Consider the following 18,348-nt stretch of genomic DNA (forward strand, 5'->3'; position numbering starts at 1 on the left):
TGCGTGTGCGTGTGCGTGTGCTACTTCCCGTTTTCGTGCACGTTTTTTGACCGCCTTCTAAGGACGTGTGCGTCAATGCCCTATCAATGAGAAAATCAGTTCGTGCGGCGTCTTACTGGAGCTGAACTGCGGTTCAACGAAGGTCTCCCCTGGGCGTTAATGAATCTTGGGCGTGAATGAGTGCAATCCAAGATGGGCCGTGTCAGGGGGAATCGACCTCCGCGGTATCGGCAAGGGGCGGGGCCGGATGAGGGCCGGATGCAGGGCCGGCTATAAAGACGTAGGCGAGTAGGGACGCAAAAATTCGTTGTTCTTGAGAACGCCGAGAAGCCCTGTGACCCCGCATCCTGACGGCCCCTGACATGCGGAACGGATGTTCCGTACAGGCAGGCAGGCAGGAAGGAAGGCAGGAAGGAAGGATTCGTTCTTGGCCCGGTTGCGACACACGTCACATGGGTTAAGACCCAAGACTCGAGGCTCTCCCCACAACCGATTTCCTTGGCGGGTTGTACTTGACTCATAAACAGACCTGACCTTGCGAACAGGGTGTGGTGCGGTGCGTGCGCTCTCGCAAACCCAAATGTGCACGTATTTATATGCCTGTGTGTACGTGCGAGCGAGCGAGCGGGCGTGTGAACGCACACATGCTCTTTTCTGCGTGTACGATGACTTGACTGCGGTTTTCCTCGCCTATTGGGCGCGTTCAGCTCGGCTTGCTATTACAATTTTTCTGCTGCTGCTGCTGGGGTGGCGGCGGCGGCAGCGGCAGCAGCAGCAGCAGTAGTAGTAGTGAGTGTCCCCAACGCTTGAGAATAACTGCTTGAAAAAGCAGCGACGGCGAAGGCGGCGGCTGGGGAGATGCCGGCACGAGCTCCACAACGACAAAGACAAATGTACATGCGCGTCTTGTCTCCATGCCGGCTGTGTCAGGCCTGTGCACGTATAATGGATTGGCGTTTAACTCGACTAACGCAGCTGCCGGTCTTTTCGAGCGTTACTTGACTGTTTAGGCGTTACATTACTGATGCGCATTGTGCTGTTGTTGTTCTGGTCTGGATGTCATTTCTAGACCTCCCCGTTTGGGCCTGGACGCCGTTCAAATACATTGAACTGGCCAGGAGGTTGGTGCAGCAGCTCGGGTCAGGGCATGCACACACACACACACACACACACACACACACACACACACACACACACACACACACACACACACACACACACACAAACACATACACACATATACATACAAACACAAACACACAGGCGACGGCGTATCGCAAGGATCGTTCAGGTCTTTAGGTACACTTTCAAGCCAAAGCTGCCTGGCTTCCTGCCACATCCCGCCACGTGGTGGTTGATACACGAACTGTACTCGCTGCTGCAACTGTGGACCTCCCAGAGGATGCTCAGAGAGGGATAAAAAGCAATGAGTGGCGAGGGGGAATGGCAGGGCTTTTGCTCTGCAACCTGTGGGCTTGCTGGGGCTTTGGACATGAACGTTTCCGTTGGTCGGTCAATCGGCAGGTCAACCGTGTTGTAGCGTTCGGAAGGCTCTGGGGTGTCCTCTTTCCTTCATTTTCTTCGTTTTCCTTTTTTTTCCTGTTTTTCTTCGCCACCTTTGCCTTCGTCTTTTCCTTCCTCTTCCTTGTTCTTCTTCCGTTCTTCTGTTCTCCATGATTTCAACAAGCCCCAACGCTGCTTACCGCGTGTGCCACGGTGTGCGTTTATACTATGGGATTGGAGTGTAATGGGGTGCGTTCCATGCGTATGGGGTTTTGAAAGGAAAATCGCGAGCCCACACGGCTTCGGGATGCGGGTATGGGTGCGAGCATACGTGATGATTGGCGTGATGATTGGTGGTATGGAAGCTGCCTTGCATGAAGTGTGTTTACTTAAATTAAAAGGCATGAAATCACTGCAAGATGTGTGTGTTGCCGTACCGTTTCTGCTGTTTTGTACGGTGTTTACTACAGGGCGGTTCGCCCTGGTGCATCTGGCGAGAGGAGGAGATGTGGCTCCCGAGGCCCAGGCTGGCAGCCGGGCGAGCTTAAGGTTTTGAACCTTCACCTCGTGCACCAGGCGCAGGACCAACGAATGATCCAATGAACCTAAGTCCGCCATAGAAGTGGCGGCCCGCTTGCAGCGGTGTTTGGGTGGGGCAACTAGGCGCTTCATTGATTGATTCAAAAGAATTATATCGGCCCGGTACGAAGCGGCCTCGCAAGCATCCCCAGAGGTTTGAGAATTGCCGCGACACAGCGTTATAAAGGAGTGGGCGCGGCCTTGGGAGTGGGAGTGCGAGCAGCGCAAGAGTGTGTGCGGGCGCGTCGGGACAGGAGCTGGACGGCGCAACCTATCCGCTTGACCCCCGCAGCTGTGCGCGCATCCATCTCCTGTCTGCCCAAGCGACATCCTCGGGCATCTAAAGAAGAAATCCGTGTGTATGTAATTGTAAACATAAATGTATGACATCCGCCATCAGCGCACGGCCGCTCCAACCCTCACGGCCGCATGGGTAACTAAATCCAAGACAACAGCGAAAAGGGTTGGTGCGCAAGATAGGAATCTACACCGCGTTAATGGAATACACTGTCTAGTGTGCAGCCTGCCGCCAGGAGATGAGTGATAGGAAGGTATTTGGACTTCGACAGCTCCACGGCACAGGAAATCAATATGCGTATACCCAAGCATCGTTCCTGAGCATGGTGCGCAACGTGGGGGAGCACAGGTTAGGAAGGGGGGTTTCTTAGCAAGCTTGCCTTAATAGGTCTCGTTGCTGGCAAGCAATGCCATGTGATAGAACGTATTCATTGTTTAGCATATACAGTTCCCGTGCTGGTCGCCTCAGCCTCAGTCTCCGCGCGCTGTGCGTTCGCAAGCTCCACTGCATGGGTCATGTTTGCATTAAAGCAGGACATCTAATAGATTTATTTTGTTTATACCTGCACCAGTGCCCCTATGGATTATGCGCCCTTTGCTGTATCTTCGCAGTCGACTGTTGCGGTACAACCGGGTTGGTGTTACTGCCAGGAAAGTCGTTTTGTCAGCATCATGTTTAGCGTTTACCTCATACTGTTGTCACTCATAATCACGCTTTTGGCGTCTTGCAACGTCTGGACGCCTTGAGACAGTCGCCACACTAGTTCCCAAGGCTGATAGAAGGCAGATTGTCTCCTTAGATAAAATGCATGAACAGAATGCTCAGGAGCTCAGCAGTATGTCCCGGTCTTGCGTGCTTTGAACTCTGACATGACTTCTGAAAGAGTGTCGCCCTCGCTGGAGGACTAGCACTGCTCATGGTGTCCGAGCAGCGAAGTCCTGCGCCAAATGGTGCCACTGTGGCCCGAATACTGCCTGGCGGCAACGGTCGCAGAACTATCACTCGCGACTATCACCGCCTTATCAACGAGTGCACAGAGAAGCTTCTTTCCAATCCAAAGCATACGTTGGCGATGCGTTTAAGGGCACAGAGCTATCGGATGCTTGGTAAGAGCTGCTGAGTATTGAACCTGACCGAAGGCCGGTTATGAGCGGACACTGTGGTTCGGAGCAAATATCGCCAGGCGTATGACATTTTATTGCTTTTGGCTTTTGTAAAGCCCATGGGGATTCAGCAGTCTTTCAAACGGTCCTAATCGCAGGGGAGGACGACGCCGCGCTGGCGGACTATAACAGTTTACTCGCGTTGGAGCCGACGAATGTGGATGCCCTCTTCTATCGTGGGACCATCCTTGAGCGGCAGCAGCATATTGACGAGGCAATCCAATGTTACACGGCAGTCCTGCAGCAGGAGCCGCAGCATCACAAGGCGCTATACAACCGTGCAGTGTGCTTTAGTGCGAAAGGAAGCTTTTCACAGGCTATAGGTGCGTGCTATGGAAATCGCCTGGTACGCCTTGGGTAGAGGCCGCCGTGGGGTACTCTGACCCCGCTGCTCGTGTTCGTAGCCATTAATCCCCCCGTCTCTGCCTCCCCGACGTCCGCCTGAATTCAATTTCTCCTGTTCCTCACAGAGGACTTCAGCGCCGCCATCGAGCTAGACCAACAAACCTGTAAGGGGACGAGGCGGCTGCGAGACCAGGACCCCGCTCAGCAGCAGCTGGCCAGCTCGCTGGGTGCAGCAGCTGACGCCGCGGCAGCCGCAGCCCTGCACGCCAGCACCCCACAACCCCATACCCTCTCCCAACATGTGCGACAACAGTACGGCGCTGAGGGACACGGGTTATCCAGCAGAACGTCCTTTTCCGACGTCTCCGGCACGGGTTGGGAACGGCTCAACTCTAACACCGGTTCCGACGCACTTTTCGACGAGGAGGTGAGGCTATCCGGTGTTAGCAGCTCTGCCGCCGCGGTGTATGGCGCGGCACACGCAGTCGGCCCAGGTATCCTATTCGCCGCGCAACCCTCTCCTCCCCACACGCAGGGCCATACTGAGGGGCTCGCCTGGGGACCAGGTGCTGGCACAGGCACCGGCACGGTGCTCTCGACGGCACGGTCCCATGCCGGCGCACAGCCAGACCCGCATGCAGCTACGCCAGAGGCGGGCGCTGCATCGCTCAGCCCCAAACAGCATAAACGTGACCTCCACCATCACCCAGATCAGCACGGCCGTAGCTATCGGCAACAGCTGCGACAGCGGCAGCGGTCATCTGGCCTCGGCGAAGACGCAGGGGCGCACGCTGCGCGGCAGCAGGAGCCATCTATTCATGACTCGTTAGGATCATGGCTAGAACCACGGCAGGGCGCTGGATGCTCGGAAGCGGCCTGGACCCAGGCTGCGGACGCTTCCAAACATCACGGCAGCGCTGCAACATCATCAGCGGCTCCTCTGCCGCCGCCCTCGGAAGGCCCTGCATCGGCGCGGCTGCTCGCCACCCTGCAAGGCACCAGGGCGCTGCACTTGCACCAGCAGGCGCAGCGACAGGAGCAACAGCAACAGCAGCAGGCAGAGGATGAGTTTGTGCTTGAGCAGCTGCGAAACATGTTTGTAGCGGCTCAGCAGCACGAGCAGCAATCCACGCTGAGCAGACAAGGGAGCCAACCATTGCAACAGCAGCAAGAACAGCAGCAACAGGCCCAACACGCAGCGGTAGAGAATGGTACGCGAGCGGTTCCTAACGGTGTCCTTCGTGAGGTTCAGGGCCAGGGCTTCAGCAACAACGGTCGTTCACAGACGCCCAAGGGACGGGTGGCAGCCGCTGCGCACCGTGCAGGGCCGGCGGCAGCTCCACATGGCCAGGCGCAGCAGGCACGACTGCACCACCACTCCCGACCGCCGGGCCCAGGGCCCATGCGGGCAGTGCACCCACACGTGCAGGCGCATCGGCATGTGCAGATGCCGGGCCGCAGCGGCGCCCAATCCACTCCCGGCTCCACTCCGCCGGGTCTAGCAAGGGAGCTGCGGTCACCCAGCCCTTTTGAGCGTTTTGTGCAGGACGACCGCAGCCCCGGCGTTGGAGCTGCGGCCGCCGCGTCGGGACAAGCACGCAATCCAGGCAGCCAAAGTTGGGGCGGTGGCAGTGACCGTCACAGCGGTGCGGCACCCACGGCGCTGCCGCCGCACTTACGCCCGCCCCCGAGCATGCTGCCGCATCAGCTACAATACCAGCAACAACAACAGCAGCTGCTGCAGGCGCACCAGGCGGCAACGGCGGTCCGCATGTCCTCGGCGGCACAGCAGCAGCAAAATCAGCAGCAGCAGCACGCAGTGAATTTGCGGGGGACGCGGGCCCCACGGAGCGACGGAGGGGGGGGTCATCAGGACGCGCTGGCGGAGGAGCAACAACCGCCCCAGGGTAACGGTTACCACCCAGAGCTCGTCCATCGGCTGCAGAACGGAGCCCATCGCGACTCATTGCAAGTCAAGGGCACGGCTGCTTCTCCGTCGTCTGCTCTGGTGGCATACGGGAGCAGCGAGGTGGGTGACGGCTTGGCGGCTATGGTCGCCGCCGCCAGACGCAGCGGCGGTGGCGACGCCGGCAGTGGTGCGCCGGAGTCGACTGGGCCGGCAAGTAACGACGGCGCGTGCTCACTGGATCCGTGGTCCATGGGCGGCCATGGCGGCATGGTGGCGGCAGTGGAGATGTCCCGCCCGTCGACGTCCTCCAGCGCAGCGTCGGACGCAACCGACCAGAGCAGCAGGTGGGGCCAGCGCGTTTGTAAAGAGAAGCTATACCTCGGAACTGAGCCGGCCGTTGGAATTGCAGGGCGATGTGGGTGTTTGTAGTTGTGTGGGCCTCTAGAGCTCTCGCTGCTGCCAGCTGGCAAAGAGGGCGTTCCGGTGTCCGACTTGGGGCCGTCGCCTCCTTGGGGGCCGTGAGGAAACGATGGGGGGACTTGGACTGGGGCCCTCTCCAAGGGGGGGGGGCCCAGAATGCTGGAAGCTTTACTCGTGCAGGACGGAGGTAGGCAGGCAGGGGCCAGCTCAATTATCAAATTGCTTCCATCTGGCCGGTGGGGGTTAGCCGATGTCACCAGTGGTCCGCGCAGCTGAAGTGATAGTGGGGCGCCGCAGGGGCTTCGCCATGGGAAGGACGGAGCCCGGAAACACAATAATTTTTAACCAGCGCGGCGCTCCGGAACCAGTCCAGGCAAAGGATTCTGTTAAGTGTAAACAAATATATGTCAAGTGTAAAGCTGTAAGTGGTGAAGTCCACTTTATAGCGCTGTTTCTGTGACGCCTCGCCTTTCTCAAGCTTTTATCCGCACCTATAGCTTTCTTCATACAGTTGTTTCATGCCAGCGCTGGCCCTTTCCCTTCCCGCAGGCATAAGGCGATTGAGCAGTACAACTTGCGCGCCTTTGCACTACGTCAACAGGGCAAGTTGGTGGAGGCAGTGCGGGAATACACGCGCGCGTTGGAGCTGGATTCCAACCACTTTAAAACGCTCTTCAACCGGGGCTTCACGTATGATAGGGTGAGTGGGGCCCTCTGTCCTAGATGAGACAGCGCGTGCCGCCCCCGCGCAGGGGCATGGATGGCTTTCACGCCTTCCCCCGGTAAAGGCGGCCGGCACGTCGACAGCAGGTCGACACATGGGCCCGGGGCCGGGGGCGCGGCCTGGTGCGTCCGTTTGTTTGTAATGCGCAATGCAGGACTGCGTTGCGCGGTGGTGCTGCTCATGTAGTAATTGTTTGCGCTGTGGGCCGTGTCGAGGCCTCTGCTCAACCCATTAGCTCTTTTTTCCCGGTAGTCCCAGTTGACATCTTTTTTCGTCCGTTTTGTCCGTTTTGTCTGTCCGTTATGTTGTCTCGCCGGTATACGTCATATGCTTCTTGTGCTGGTGTCACACGTTATTGTGTCGGTATGGTGTAGGCGCCCTATGTGTGCTTGCACTGGATCGGCCGGTGCTACCTTTTGCTCTTGTGCACATGAACACACGCACAAATACACAGATACACACGCACGCGCGCGCGTATGTTGTGTTGTCACGCGAGCCGTCTGTCCATCCCTGCACCCTTTCGTCGCATCACATCCCAAACCACCCAACCCCACCCCGCTGAAGTTGGGGGAGCTGGAAGCGGCGGTGGAGGACTACACGGCGGCGCTACAAGTAGACCCGCAGAGCTCGTATGCGCACTACAATCGCGGCATCACGAGAGACCGCCTGCAGGTGGGAGTGGCCTTGGCTTGCGGGTAACGCGGCATCAGGGCGCCGGGCGGCTGTGGAATTGTTAAGGCGAATTAAGGGTTATCCGCTGGTTATCCGGGGTTGTTAAAGTCGGCGGCTTCACCCCGGCCGGCGCTGGTTGGTGCCGGTGCCTCGGGTGCCGTACTGTCGCTTTATTATGGCTCTGTGACCAATATGATGTATAATATTGGAAAATGGTTCAAATGCTACACCGGGGTAACGGGGCCGAGTGGAGGTTGCCTGGGAGATAGATAGGGAGATAGATAGTAGGTAGAGAAAGGGAGAGAGAGAGAAAACACACAGAGCGGACACCGCTTTACTTGGGCTCCACAGGATTTTGCCGGAGCCGTGGCTGACTTCACCGCTGCAATATGCTTGGAGCCCAACAGTGCGGACTTCTATCACAACAGGGGCTTTGCGCTCAGGAAACAGGTGCGACATATGCGGTGCGGTGTATGGCGTTGTGCGGGTTTACATTGCCGCTGCCGGTCACGCGCCCTCGCAGCGCACGCAGGCGCGCAGCCCTGTGTGCGCAACATGCGGGGATGTAGATAACAGCAGCTCCAAGTTTAGATAACAGTTGGCCGGACCAGGCTCTGGCTAATAAAAGGATGCATGCACGATGAATGAACGGTTGAAGAGGCCATTGCCTTGCACATGCACACGCCACTGGCAGCTCCACCCGCATCCACGTGTACAAGGCGGTAGAGAATGTGAGAGGAGTTGCGATCTATTGGCCACCAGTGCATCAGATGCACTACTACTCCCCCTCCTGCTCCCCCTCCCCCTCCTGCTCCCTCCTACCCCTCCTCCTACCCCTCCTCCTACCCCTCCTCCTACCCCACCTCCTACCCCTCCTCCTACCCCTCCTCCTACCCCTCCTCCTACCCCTCCTCCTACCCCTCCTCCTCCTACCCCTCCTACTACGAGTGACCCTCTCGGATTCATTCGGCTGCGCCATTCTTGACCCAGCCCTAGGCGAGCTGGCTGTCCTTGTTTGGTGCTGGACGTGACGCAGATGTAGAGACACTGCTATGATTGGCTGACTGACTGACTGACCGACTGACGGGTTGGTTTTCTCTCGGGTCGCAGGGTATGTTTGAGGCGGCCGTCCAGGATTACACCATGGCCATCAAGCTCAACCCCAACCACTGCCGGGCCTATTACAATCGGGCCTTCTGCCACGACCGACTTAACCACGTGCAGCAGGTGCGTGTGGCCGTGTGGGGCGGACGTGCTGTAGACGGGCAGCTCCGTAATGAGCTCCTTGGAACATATGCAGAACCCGTGTATTGCCTCGGTGGTGAGAGGCCCGCTGCCTGATCCCCTGCTCTCGCTTACCCCCGTTGCCCCCGTTGCTGTCCGCTGCCGTGCTCCACCGTGTCGGACCAGGCTATTGACGACTACACCAAGGCGCTGGAGATGGAGCCCAACAACGCAACGGCGCTGCTCAACAGGGGCAGCCTGCACGAGCGGAACGGCAGGTACGTGACCGCGTAGGAGGTAGCAGCCCCCGTCCCAAGGGCAACCCGGCTGTAGCATTGGGGTATCATTGGTTGGGGGGTCTGGAAGGAGAAACGACGCGGTGTATGCGGGTCTCATGACCCTCATATAGCGGACGGAAGGGGCAGCTGACGTGGAGACATGGAGACGATAGCACCGTAGCACCTTTGAGTTGTCCGGCAGACCCGCTACACCTCTTGGCTGTATGACGATTTCCACCGTCAACGATTTATGGCTCTTTCCCCTACATGTTGCAGCTGCAACTCCCGCCTCCCGCCGTCTTTCCCCTGGGCCCCCCCCGCCCGCCCGCAGGTCAGATATGGCCCTCCAGGATTTTGATCGCGCCATCATGGGTGATCCCAACTGCGCACAGTCGTACAACGCCCGTGGCGTGCTCTTGCAGCACCTCGGTCGGCTGGAGGAGGCGCAGTCGGATCTGGACATGGCGGTAGTGCTCATGCAGCCCCCCAGCGCCTTGCTGTTCCGGAACCGAGCGCAAGTGCGGCGGGAACGTGGCGACCACTACGGTGCAGTACAGGCGGGTCCTGGGATTCGATCGGGGGTTTCTTGGGCGTAGTGCGCGATTTCCAAGCATTTCTTTTCCAGTCTCCTGGGACTCAGAGAACTTGATTTACGGCAAAGCCAATCTTACCTCCGCCACTTTTATAATTAATAATTAATACTTCCCTTTTTCTGTGATCGTACGCAGGACCTGACTCGCGCCATTTCCTTGGATCCAGGGGACCTTCTCAGCTATAGCCGCCGGGCGCACTGCTTTCGCCGAATGGGCGAGTACGAGAGCGCTATTCGGGACTACACAAGGGTGGGTGGGGAGAAGGGTTGTCTGATGATATTGCCCGTTCATTTGCCGGCTGCCCAGCTGGTAGAGGCCAAAGGGCCCGATAGGTTAGCCGCAGCTCCGGGCTGTTGCACGGACGTTGAAAGGACGCGGGGCGAGGCGGGACAAGATGCCAAATTCGGAAGGGGGAGTTCAGGGTGTATTTGTCTGATGCGCTATTTGGTAGAGTTGTTTATGCTCTAATGGGTCACAGGACAGATCCTAGAGTGCCAAGTGCCGTCCTGTTGCCCCGCAGGCGATCACACTTTCGCCTAACAATCCCAAGCTGCACACCATCCGCGCCTACTGCTATGCCATGATTGAATGGTACAATGAGGCGGTGATGGACTACGATATCGTTATCTCCTTGGAACCTGGCAATGCGCACGCCAGTTACAATCGATCCATCGCACTGGAAAAACTGGGAGGTGCGCTCGATCGCACGGCTGCTGAGATGTCTGCGGCTGCAGGCGGCGGCGGCGCCGCCGCCGCAGTCGCCCCATCCGACCGCTTACGACAGTCGGTCACCGCCGCCGCCGCTGTCCACGTGAGCAACGGCCGCGGCCACGGCCACGGAGCCGTGATGGGCGCCGAGCAGGCCGTAGAGTCGTACGAGTTTGCTGCCAGCACCGGCGGAGCCACATCTGCGGGATTGGGTAATGCCGGGATAGTGGCGACTGTGGCAACGGCTGCTACAGCGCCCGGCAGTAGCGGCGGTGGAGTGCAGTGGTCGGGTCAGGGTTTTCCGCTGCCCAGGCAAGCCTGGGCGTCAATGGATGGCCGCTATAGCCTCCAGCAGCAGCAGCAACAGCAAGCAGGGCCCTCGGGTGCTCCGGTAGCCCGCTCGAGTACGGGTAGCGCAGGTCCACTCCGTGGCCCAAGCCCGATGCGGAGCGGCGCAACGGGTGCGCCGCCGCCGCCGCTGCCGATGGCCGCAACTGGTGGGACCAGCCGCAATGGTGCGATGTGGGGTCCAGGCCACCCTAGCGCCGTCGCTGCAGCGCAGGCCGCCGCAGCTCAGAAACGACATCTTCAGAGCAGCAGCCCTGGGAGCAGTGGTGGCGGCGGTAGCAGCAGCAGCACCCTGTATGGCAGCCAGCAACCTTACCCACAGCAGCAACAACAACGGCAGCAGCACCAGCAGCACCAGCAACAACAGCAATGGACAGCGCAAGGCGGCGCTGTGGCACCGGTGGGGTCGGACGCCGGCATGGGTTACTCCGGCCATGCTGTTCCAGGGGGACGCAGCCGCACGCCCCACCGTGTGGTGGCTGTTCCGTAGAATGCCACGTGTGCATGGGACAATTTGGCCCGCTGGGCATCTCTCGGTTACCTCTTTTCCTCTTCTTCTCTTTCCATTTGACCCCGGCGGCTCGCGTGTCTAGCGCGGGCCTTTGGGAGCGTTTTCGGTCTCTTCAGCGTGCCAAGGTATTATAGATAGTGCACCTGCGAACCCGCGACCCGCCAGAAGCGGGTCAGGGGGCTTAAATACATGATACTGGCGATTCACCCGCCCTAAAGGTGGCGATTAAATTCAAGAGTTAAGTTTTTGAATTTGCTTGTCCAGGAAGAGCATATACTGTTTTTATGTGATGGTCATGTTGATCGATGAGAGAGAGAATCCAGAGCATTGAGGGTATTCGTACTTACTGAGGTAGGTAGTGGCTGGTGACCTGGTAGGTAGGTAAGTAGGTACGTAGGTAGTACTCCATGAGAGACGCGTGGGGGAAAGGATGAGATAGAAGTTCCGGCGTTTACCCCTGTATGTGTAGGGGGATTCAAACCGGGAGAGTTGGACGGCGGTGGGAAGGTGGTTGCTGCTGCGGGTTGCGCAAGGCTGATGTGAAAGATGGTGTCGGGGCAGAGGAGGTTACTGAGGAGCAATTTCCGCTGGATGTGGATGGGTGTGCAGCTCACTTGCCGCCGCCCGCTGGCCAGCTAGGGTGCGGAGGAGAGGAGAAATCAAAGGAACCACGAGGTGATTGTTGGGATTTGGAACGCTGGATGCCGTATGCGCTTGTCACTGCGTTGAGGAAGCCAGCTCAGATCACCACCCTGCACCACTCGGAACACACAAAACTTTGAGATTGGCGCGCACGATTCCGCCCATAATGGTTTTCGGCTGGCATCCGCCCTGCCTGCCTGCGAGAGATTTCCTAGATGGAATTGTATTGTTGATGGAGGTGTTTTGTCTTGTCGAGGGACCGGAGAAAGGCAGGTTCGCGCTTTGTAGCCAGTGGCAGCATCAGCAGCCGTCATCACCCCTTCCACCGGCGGAATGGCATGTCCAGGAGGTATGCATGTGAGTCCTATCGCGTGCATGGTTAAGACTCGTGTTGCAGCGGCTGCAAGTGGCAGTGGTGCGCGCTGCGACGCCGATGGCGAGGGAAGTGCTTGCTTGGGGTGGGGGTGGTGGTGGGTTTGTTGCCGGGCTAATTAGGGGCCGACGTGTCCTTGTCGCACCATTCCGCCGCCTGCAATCGTCTGCATTGGGGCGTTTAGGAGGCGTCGCCGCAAGGCAGGTGGATGCAAGACTCTTGACTTACACGGACATGCCGACTCTGTCCTACACCCCCTCTCCCGCCCCCACAAGCACACCGCTGGCGTGCGCAGCAAGGCAAGATAACGTTGCCATGCGTACTTTGTCAAGTTTCGCTAGCGCCCCGACGGCTGTTAAGGTCCGATGCCTGGGACTTCCCCAGCCTCTGTGCATCCCCGATGGTTCCATCCTGTGCAGTGCGCGTGTGTGGGTGGGCCTAGCGGCCCACGCAAATCTGTACAGAAAGGCTTTTGGCTCTTGCCCAATCGCATTCCCTACAGCCTTGCTAGGTTGACCTAAATCGCGCACAAGTTGGACGGGCCGGACACCTCCCGGGATGTAAGCCAACCAGCCCCGTCGGGTGGGGATGAATGAATGGTGTTAGTTGGGCCTCGCGGCCTTTTGCGTACTTATCGTCGCCATCGTCGTTTCGTGTCTTGATCGTCAGGTGTGGGCTGGTGGAACACTTTGCATGGTAGTGATGTTGTGCGAACAGGTTGACGGATGAACGGACCTTGCCTTGTTTTTTGTTTTCGTTCGAGTGGCGACTGTGGGTTATTTTGCACCATGTTTTTACGCGCGCATATTTCTGCACACTTGTGGTTGCGCAGAGAGCAAGTTGCGCGAGGGGCACAGTGTGCGTAGGCCACTAGCGGAGGGCGCATTACAGAAAATCGTACCTTTAGCTTTTGTTGTTCGTTTTTTTATCGGTTTGTGTCGGTGCCGTCTCAGGTTGGGGGAGGGCGTCCGAGGCCAAGGCTGAAGATCTGTCTGGATGGCCCAAGATGTCAAGGGCACAGCGCCACCTCGTCTGTAGGTTCAGCCTGCACGTCGTTATAGGCGTGTGCTCAAGCTACCGTCTGGGGTGGTCAGCCGTCTTTGGGGTCTGGGCTGGGCTTCCTGAGCAGCTGGGCCCGCGGGCTGGGTAGAAGTTGGCGAGTAACCGCACGACATGTTAGTCTGCATCCAGTCTGCAGGGAGGCGAATTGCCACAAGGGGCTTCTTTCTTTCCTGCACGAGCCCATTGCCAGGCCTATGGCAGCTCGATAGTTCAAAGACTAGCTGGACGGGCGGGTGGCGTTAGCCGAGTTGTTTGCGCATTCTGCGTGCGGCACATTGTGTTGTGGCTTGGGGGGGGCCGTTTCTCGCTCGGTACACTGGGGACGTACGCGCAAAGTGCAATTGCCTTTATTGACCCAAGAAGTTTGTTGGCTGTCTTTGGAACTTGTTTGTATTTTGATACCATTGATCACACACCATCCATTGATGGGTAGCAAAGGCTTGCGCTGCATGGCTGTTCTTGGTGCGCGTTAAACGAAATCCGTGCTGGGTTCAGGCGGTGCTGTAAAATGCGTCTGATGATGGCGCTCACCCCGGTAAATGGATGCCGGTTTGTGTCTACGCCCAAAAGGCTTAGGGTTTTTTGCGGCATGTGGGGTGCTTGAACATATGATTAAATTTGCTGGCTGGAGGGCGCTTGGTGGGTGCGCTGCAGCATGAGGCTTTTTCGCCCTATATGTGCCATACTTATTTGCAATGGGCGGGATGGAGGGTGTGATAACCTGGACAGCAGGGACGGAGTTCGTGTCTTGTGCGCGTACATTGATTTGCTAGGCTGGTTTGTGCCACAGCGTCTGCACCAAGATATGTTGTTGGTGCGGATTTGGCAGGGTTGTCGCTTCCTGTCATGCCTTTTGGGTCTGTACCCTCGGCCAGCCAGTGGCCTCGGCCAGATCCCATGTAACTATCGTCATGATAACATCATGACGCCTGCCGACGGCCATCAATGCCAGGGCAGTAAAATATATGGCGCGGCTCTCGGTGGGCGAGACGAGGCCATTTAAAAGGGCACATAAAATTAGTCCCAGACGCAGTAAAGTTCAAACTATGTTGTGCGCAGTCCGCAGCAGCACACCCGCGAACGAGGTAGTCCGGGGCCCCTGCGCTGCTTTCTATCCACACGGATAGGACTTTTTGGCGCGCTGCTGAAACCTACCCCCGCAACATCACTTGCACCGCCGTGTCAGCACCTGACGCTACCGCGGCTATCCATCCCCATTCCAGGTGCGCTGCCCTGGCCCCGCTCTGCGGCCGCAGCGGAATTCTTGAGGTGTTGCGGCAGCTGCAAGACTGTGTGTTCCAGGCTGTACACCGCGGACTGCCAGGGGTTGCCGCGATCTCGGTACATGGGCCGGAGTACGGCTTCCATCCAGGTGCCCTCCGGGCCACTTTGCTCGGACAGCCAGCGCAGCTGCAAATGGCCGGGTGAGACGTCAACAAGGCGACGCATGTTGGCTTCAGGCGCATATGCAGTGGACTGTGCGGTCCAAGCTCGGAAGATGTCTGGAGAATAGAAGTGTGCCGCTGTGGAAACACGTATGTCTACGTGCACATAGAAGTTGATGTGACAAGGACGAAGCGAAGACTGCTCCTTGCAGGTATCGAAGGAGGATGTGATATGCACAAATCGACTTACAGTTACCGGAAAGTGGGCAAAGCAAACAAAAGGCGGCGCAGTCAAGTCAAAGGGGTTCCGCCAGCTGCCCGCCACCACCACAACGGGGCCAGCGGGGTGGTGGTGGAAACAGGTTAACAAGCAATGCTAACTACACTTGCAAGTGTGGACCCGGGTGAAATGTGGTGCTCATGCGTGTTCAACCAGAGGGAAACTTAGAGTTCGATCGAAGCCGCGTTGCAAGAAAGCAAGATCTATGTTTCTCGTGGTGCACGTGCGAATGTGCGAAGCTCGTGCATCTGTGTATGCCATGTAGGGCTGTGTGAAGTGCTCGGGGTGTCGGGACCCTACCCATGGGGAGGTGCAAGGGTGCGGCGGCACATAGTGTATTCACTTGGACAAGGCAGGCCTAGGACCCGTATGATGCACTGCACTCTCCGGCGTTCCAGTTCTCGACATCGGAAGACAACCTAACAGGCGCTCGGTCCCACCCACCGCCATGAAGAGCTTGTCCCAGTCGTCAAGGCCCGCCTGTCCGCACTGCTGACCTGGCTCCTCCCGTTGAGCTGGAGGCACCGCCGTTGCCGCTGCATCGGGAGCCGCCGTTGCCGGCGCTGCCGCTGCATCGGGAGCCACTGCCGGGACAGCAGCAGCCATCTTGGCCCTGGACCGAGTCATGACGCGCAGGGGGTTTGACTGGCTGACCGCAGAAGATTGCAGCTGTGACTCCGACTGCTGTTGCGGTGGCCGCTGCTGGCCCTGCCAAGTTGCTGCAGCGCGGGCGGCGACGTCTCCGCTGGGCGGCGGCAAGTCCCACAGAAACAGGTTTGCTGCACCCCCGAGCACTACAGCACGCAGTGAGGCTGTGGCGGCGCGTTTGGGGGGGGGGCTTATAAGCTGCATTGTCACCGTATTGCGTTTTCGTATACCTGAAGTACGCGGCTATCAATACGCCATTAATTCGCCTGCGGGGTGTCTGGTTTACAGGCCGACGCACTACTGGCGCATTGGTTGCGCTGATGGCCGCACATCGCTTGAAAACGCTAAATTGCAACGCAAATGCATGTGTGAGGCACTACTTCATGGCTGTGAGCTCAATGTCTTGCGGGAGAACTTTTCCTGGTTTGATTGGACAAAGAACCCTCTCTGATTGGACAAAGAAGCCTCTCAGTTTCGAGTTGAGAGCCATGGTCCATGTGCATTCGCGGGTTCGGTTTAGAGGGCACGACCCTAAGACAGGGCTGTAGGGCTTCAGCAGATGTGCAGGTGAGTGGTGGGGGCCCGCCGTACCCGTCGCGTCCTGAAGCAGCAGTGCCAGCGCGAAGGTGCGGCCATTGCCGGACCGGTCTAGCTGTGTCCCCACCTGCTGGCCAAAGGGGGTTTTGAAAAGCGAAAAAGTGTTCAGGAAAGGCCGCGGAAAGGACAGACCCGGGCCACAGCAGCGGCGTACCAGCTTCCATTGACACAGCAGCAGGCGGCCAAATCAGTTTTTTTCGGCAAGGACGTCCCAGGAGGCTGCAACCCCGTGCAAGTACAAGTCCCGACCGCCAGCGACCGGCCGGCTGTACAGCCAGTCCACGACCGGAGGCTGCGCCGTGAGGTAGAAAGGAGTGACGAAGCGAGCTTGGCGACGTGACTCGATTCGGGTTCCCTCTAAGAGCCCCGTGGCGCAACAAATGGTATTTCGGGGGTTAGGACACGAGTGCTGCGGGGCGCCAAACCAAGAGGGGACCCCGCAGCGCCCGTGACTCTTCCCATCAGCCCAACCACCTACCCACCACTTCCTGCTCGCACCGTAGTGCAGCAGCTGGCAGCACCGCCCTCAGCAATGAGGTCCGGAGCTGATGTGCCGCTGGGCTGGTGCTATCCACGCTGACGTCGCTGCGGTCTTGACCAGACGGTGTTGTAGAAGCCCGTGGCCCTGTGCTTGCGGCCACTGCTGACACCGCTGGTGATGGCGGTGGTGGCAGGGGGGGATTCAGCACCGCCATGACTCGGACCAGGACTCTCGCTGGTGTGCAGTCGCAGGTGTCCTGCTGCATGAGCACCTGTTGCATGATGGTGTGATGGAGGTGGTTGTGGTCGGTTGGGAGGGGGCTGCCGCAGCAGTTCCGGGTGAACAGCTAACTACTTGGTGGATTGTCCGCTGCCTATGTTGGCATCCTACTGCCTACTGCCTACCTCTCGCACTTTTTCCCTTCCTACCGTTCTTATTTGCGTTATGAGTCAAATGATGTTATACTATGAGTCATATGATGTTATACTATGAGTCAAACGATGTATGGCGCACAGACCCACCTGGCGAAGAGTGCGGAGCGGCAGGGCCCGCCAGGGGTGGCACACGCCTAGGGAGGTGCGGGGACAGAGGGGCAGCCGAGGGCACCGCAAAAAGGCAAACGACGACGAGGAGGAGGAGGAGGAGGTGGAGGTGGAGGAGGAGGAGGACCCCGCTTGGCTCAATTTCACCATCAAACTACAAAATGCGATCGAGAATGCAGTCGAGAAGCAGCACATGGCGAAACATGTCCACCGCCCTCTAGAGGACACAAGCACGTCGTACACTCTACCACGACACCGCGGAGGCCCCTGTAACCGACAAAAAGTAATGCCAGGCACCCGGTCCGCATCACCCACACACGTTGACTCACGTGCCAACCAGGAACTGGGGTCACGCGGCGCGGCGTTCTGAAGGGGAAAAGGGGAGGGCTGTCCACCCGCTCCGCCGCGTTGCTGAGGGGGATTTTGCGCAGGGTGCTCCCCACGGCTCTCCCCGGCCGTGGGGGCACCCGCGTTGCGAACCCCGGGTCGGTGGTCGAGGCTGCTGCGCTCCGCAAATAGCAGCTGCAGCTGGCCCTGCATCGACACGCACGCATTGAGAACCCGCACAGGGTCGGAAGGAAGGTGGAGAAAGCGGCACGGAAAGGGAGGGGACGATCACTCGGGCCGACGGGCATTGCGGAACTATTGCCCCTCCAGCGGCCTCACCTCCCTCGCGGCAAACCGAAAGGCAACTACCTACTCTGCCTGCAGATACCTTTGCCGCACGCGCGCGCGCAGGGGCCCACCTGCACGAATCGCGGCACCATGTCCTTGAGCTTGATCCAGTCCCCAGGCCGCGGGAGGGGCTGCGGATTTCGAACCCACCCAACCGCTGAAGCCGGTGGCGGTGTTGGCCCTGGGCGGAACATGAGGGCGGGCAGCAGCAGCGGCACAGCGCTGCCTTCCTGCAGACCGGCAGGATGACGGTCAGACGGGCTTGTAACTTGCACGTCAGGAGATAAAGGGCAGAGCTTCCGAGGCAGAACGGCGCCCAGCCCCCTCCCTTCCCCAGCCCCCTCCCTTCCCCAGCCCCCTCCCTTCCCCAGCCCCCTCCCTTCCCCNC

At 58.8% G+C, this 18,348-nt stretch overlaps 2 protein-coding genes across 2 annotated transcripts in view; one reads left to right on the plus strand and one right to left on the minus strand.

Annotated features, from left to right (window-relative positions):
• Positions 1 to 2,461: 2,461 nt before the first annotated feature.
• Positions 2,462 to 12,811, plus strand: VOLCADRAFT_91119 (uncharacterized protein; the record flags this gene model as incomplete). Its single annotated transcript, XM_002950537.1, has 17 exons — positions 2,462 to 2,549; positions 3,283 to 3,486; positions 3,642 to 3,866; positions 4,014 to 4,315; positions 4,424 to 6,141; positions 6,767 to 6,917; positions 6,970 to 6,999; positions 7,506 to 7,613; positions 7,965 to 8,063; positions 8,724 to 8,840; positions 9,024 to 9,115; positions 9,447 to 9,633; positions 9,844 to 9,957; positions 10,229 to 10,400; positions 10,443 to 10,877; positions 12,586 to 12,650; positions 12,710 to 12,811. 17 exons carry the CDS (start codon positions 2,462 to 2,464, stop codon positions 12,809 to 12,811), a joined length of 4,209 nt encoding a protein of 1,402 aa, XP_002950583.1.
• A 1,153-nt stretch (positions 12,812 to 13,964) lies between these two features.
• The window catches only part of VOLCADRAFT_91120 (uncharacterized protein), a gene marked incomplete at both ends in the record, with an annotated part of 7,150 nt that continues 2,766 nt past the window's right edge, over positions 13,965 to 18,348 (minus strand). Inside the window, 8 exons of the mRNA XM_002950637.1 lie at positions 13,965 to 14,073; positions 14,542 to 14,762; positions 15,462 to 15,829; positions 16,257 to 16,329; positions 16,745 to 17,014; positions 17,265 to 17,311; positions 17,615 to 17,819; positions 18,032 to 18,141. Of these exons, the coding sequence (XP_002950683.1) occupies positions 13,965 to 14,073; positions 14,542 to 14,762; positions 15,462 to 15,829; positions 16,257 to 16,329; positions 16,745 to 17,014; positions 17,265 to 17,311; positions 17,615 to 17,819; positions 18,032 to 18,141 (1,403 nt within the window). The remainder of the gene's footprint in view (positions 14,074 to 14,541; positions 14,763 to 15,461; positions 15,830 to 16,256; positions 16,330 to 16,744; positions 17,015 to 17,264; positions 17,312 to 17,614; positions 17,820 to 18,031; positions 18,142 to 18,348) is intronic.

This window comes from Volvox carteri (assembly GCF_000143455.1).
Source record: "Volvox carteri f. nagariensis unplaced genomic scaffold VOLCAscaffold_19, whole genome shotgun sequence".
NCBI lineage: Eukaryota > Viridiplantae > Chlorophyta > Chlorophyceae > Chlamydomonadales > Volvocaceae > Volvox > Volvox carteri.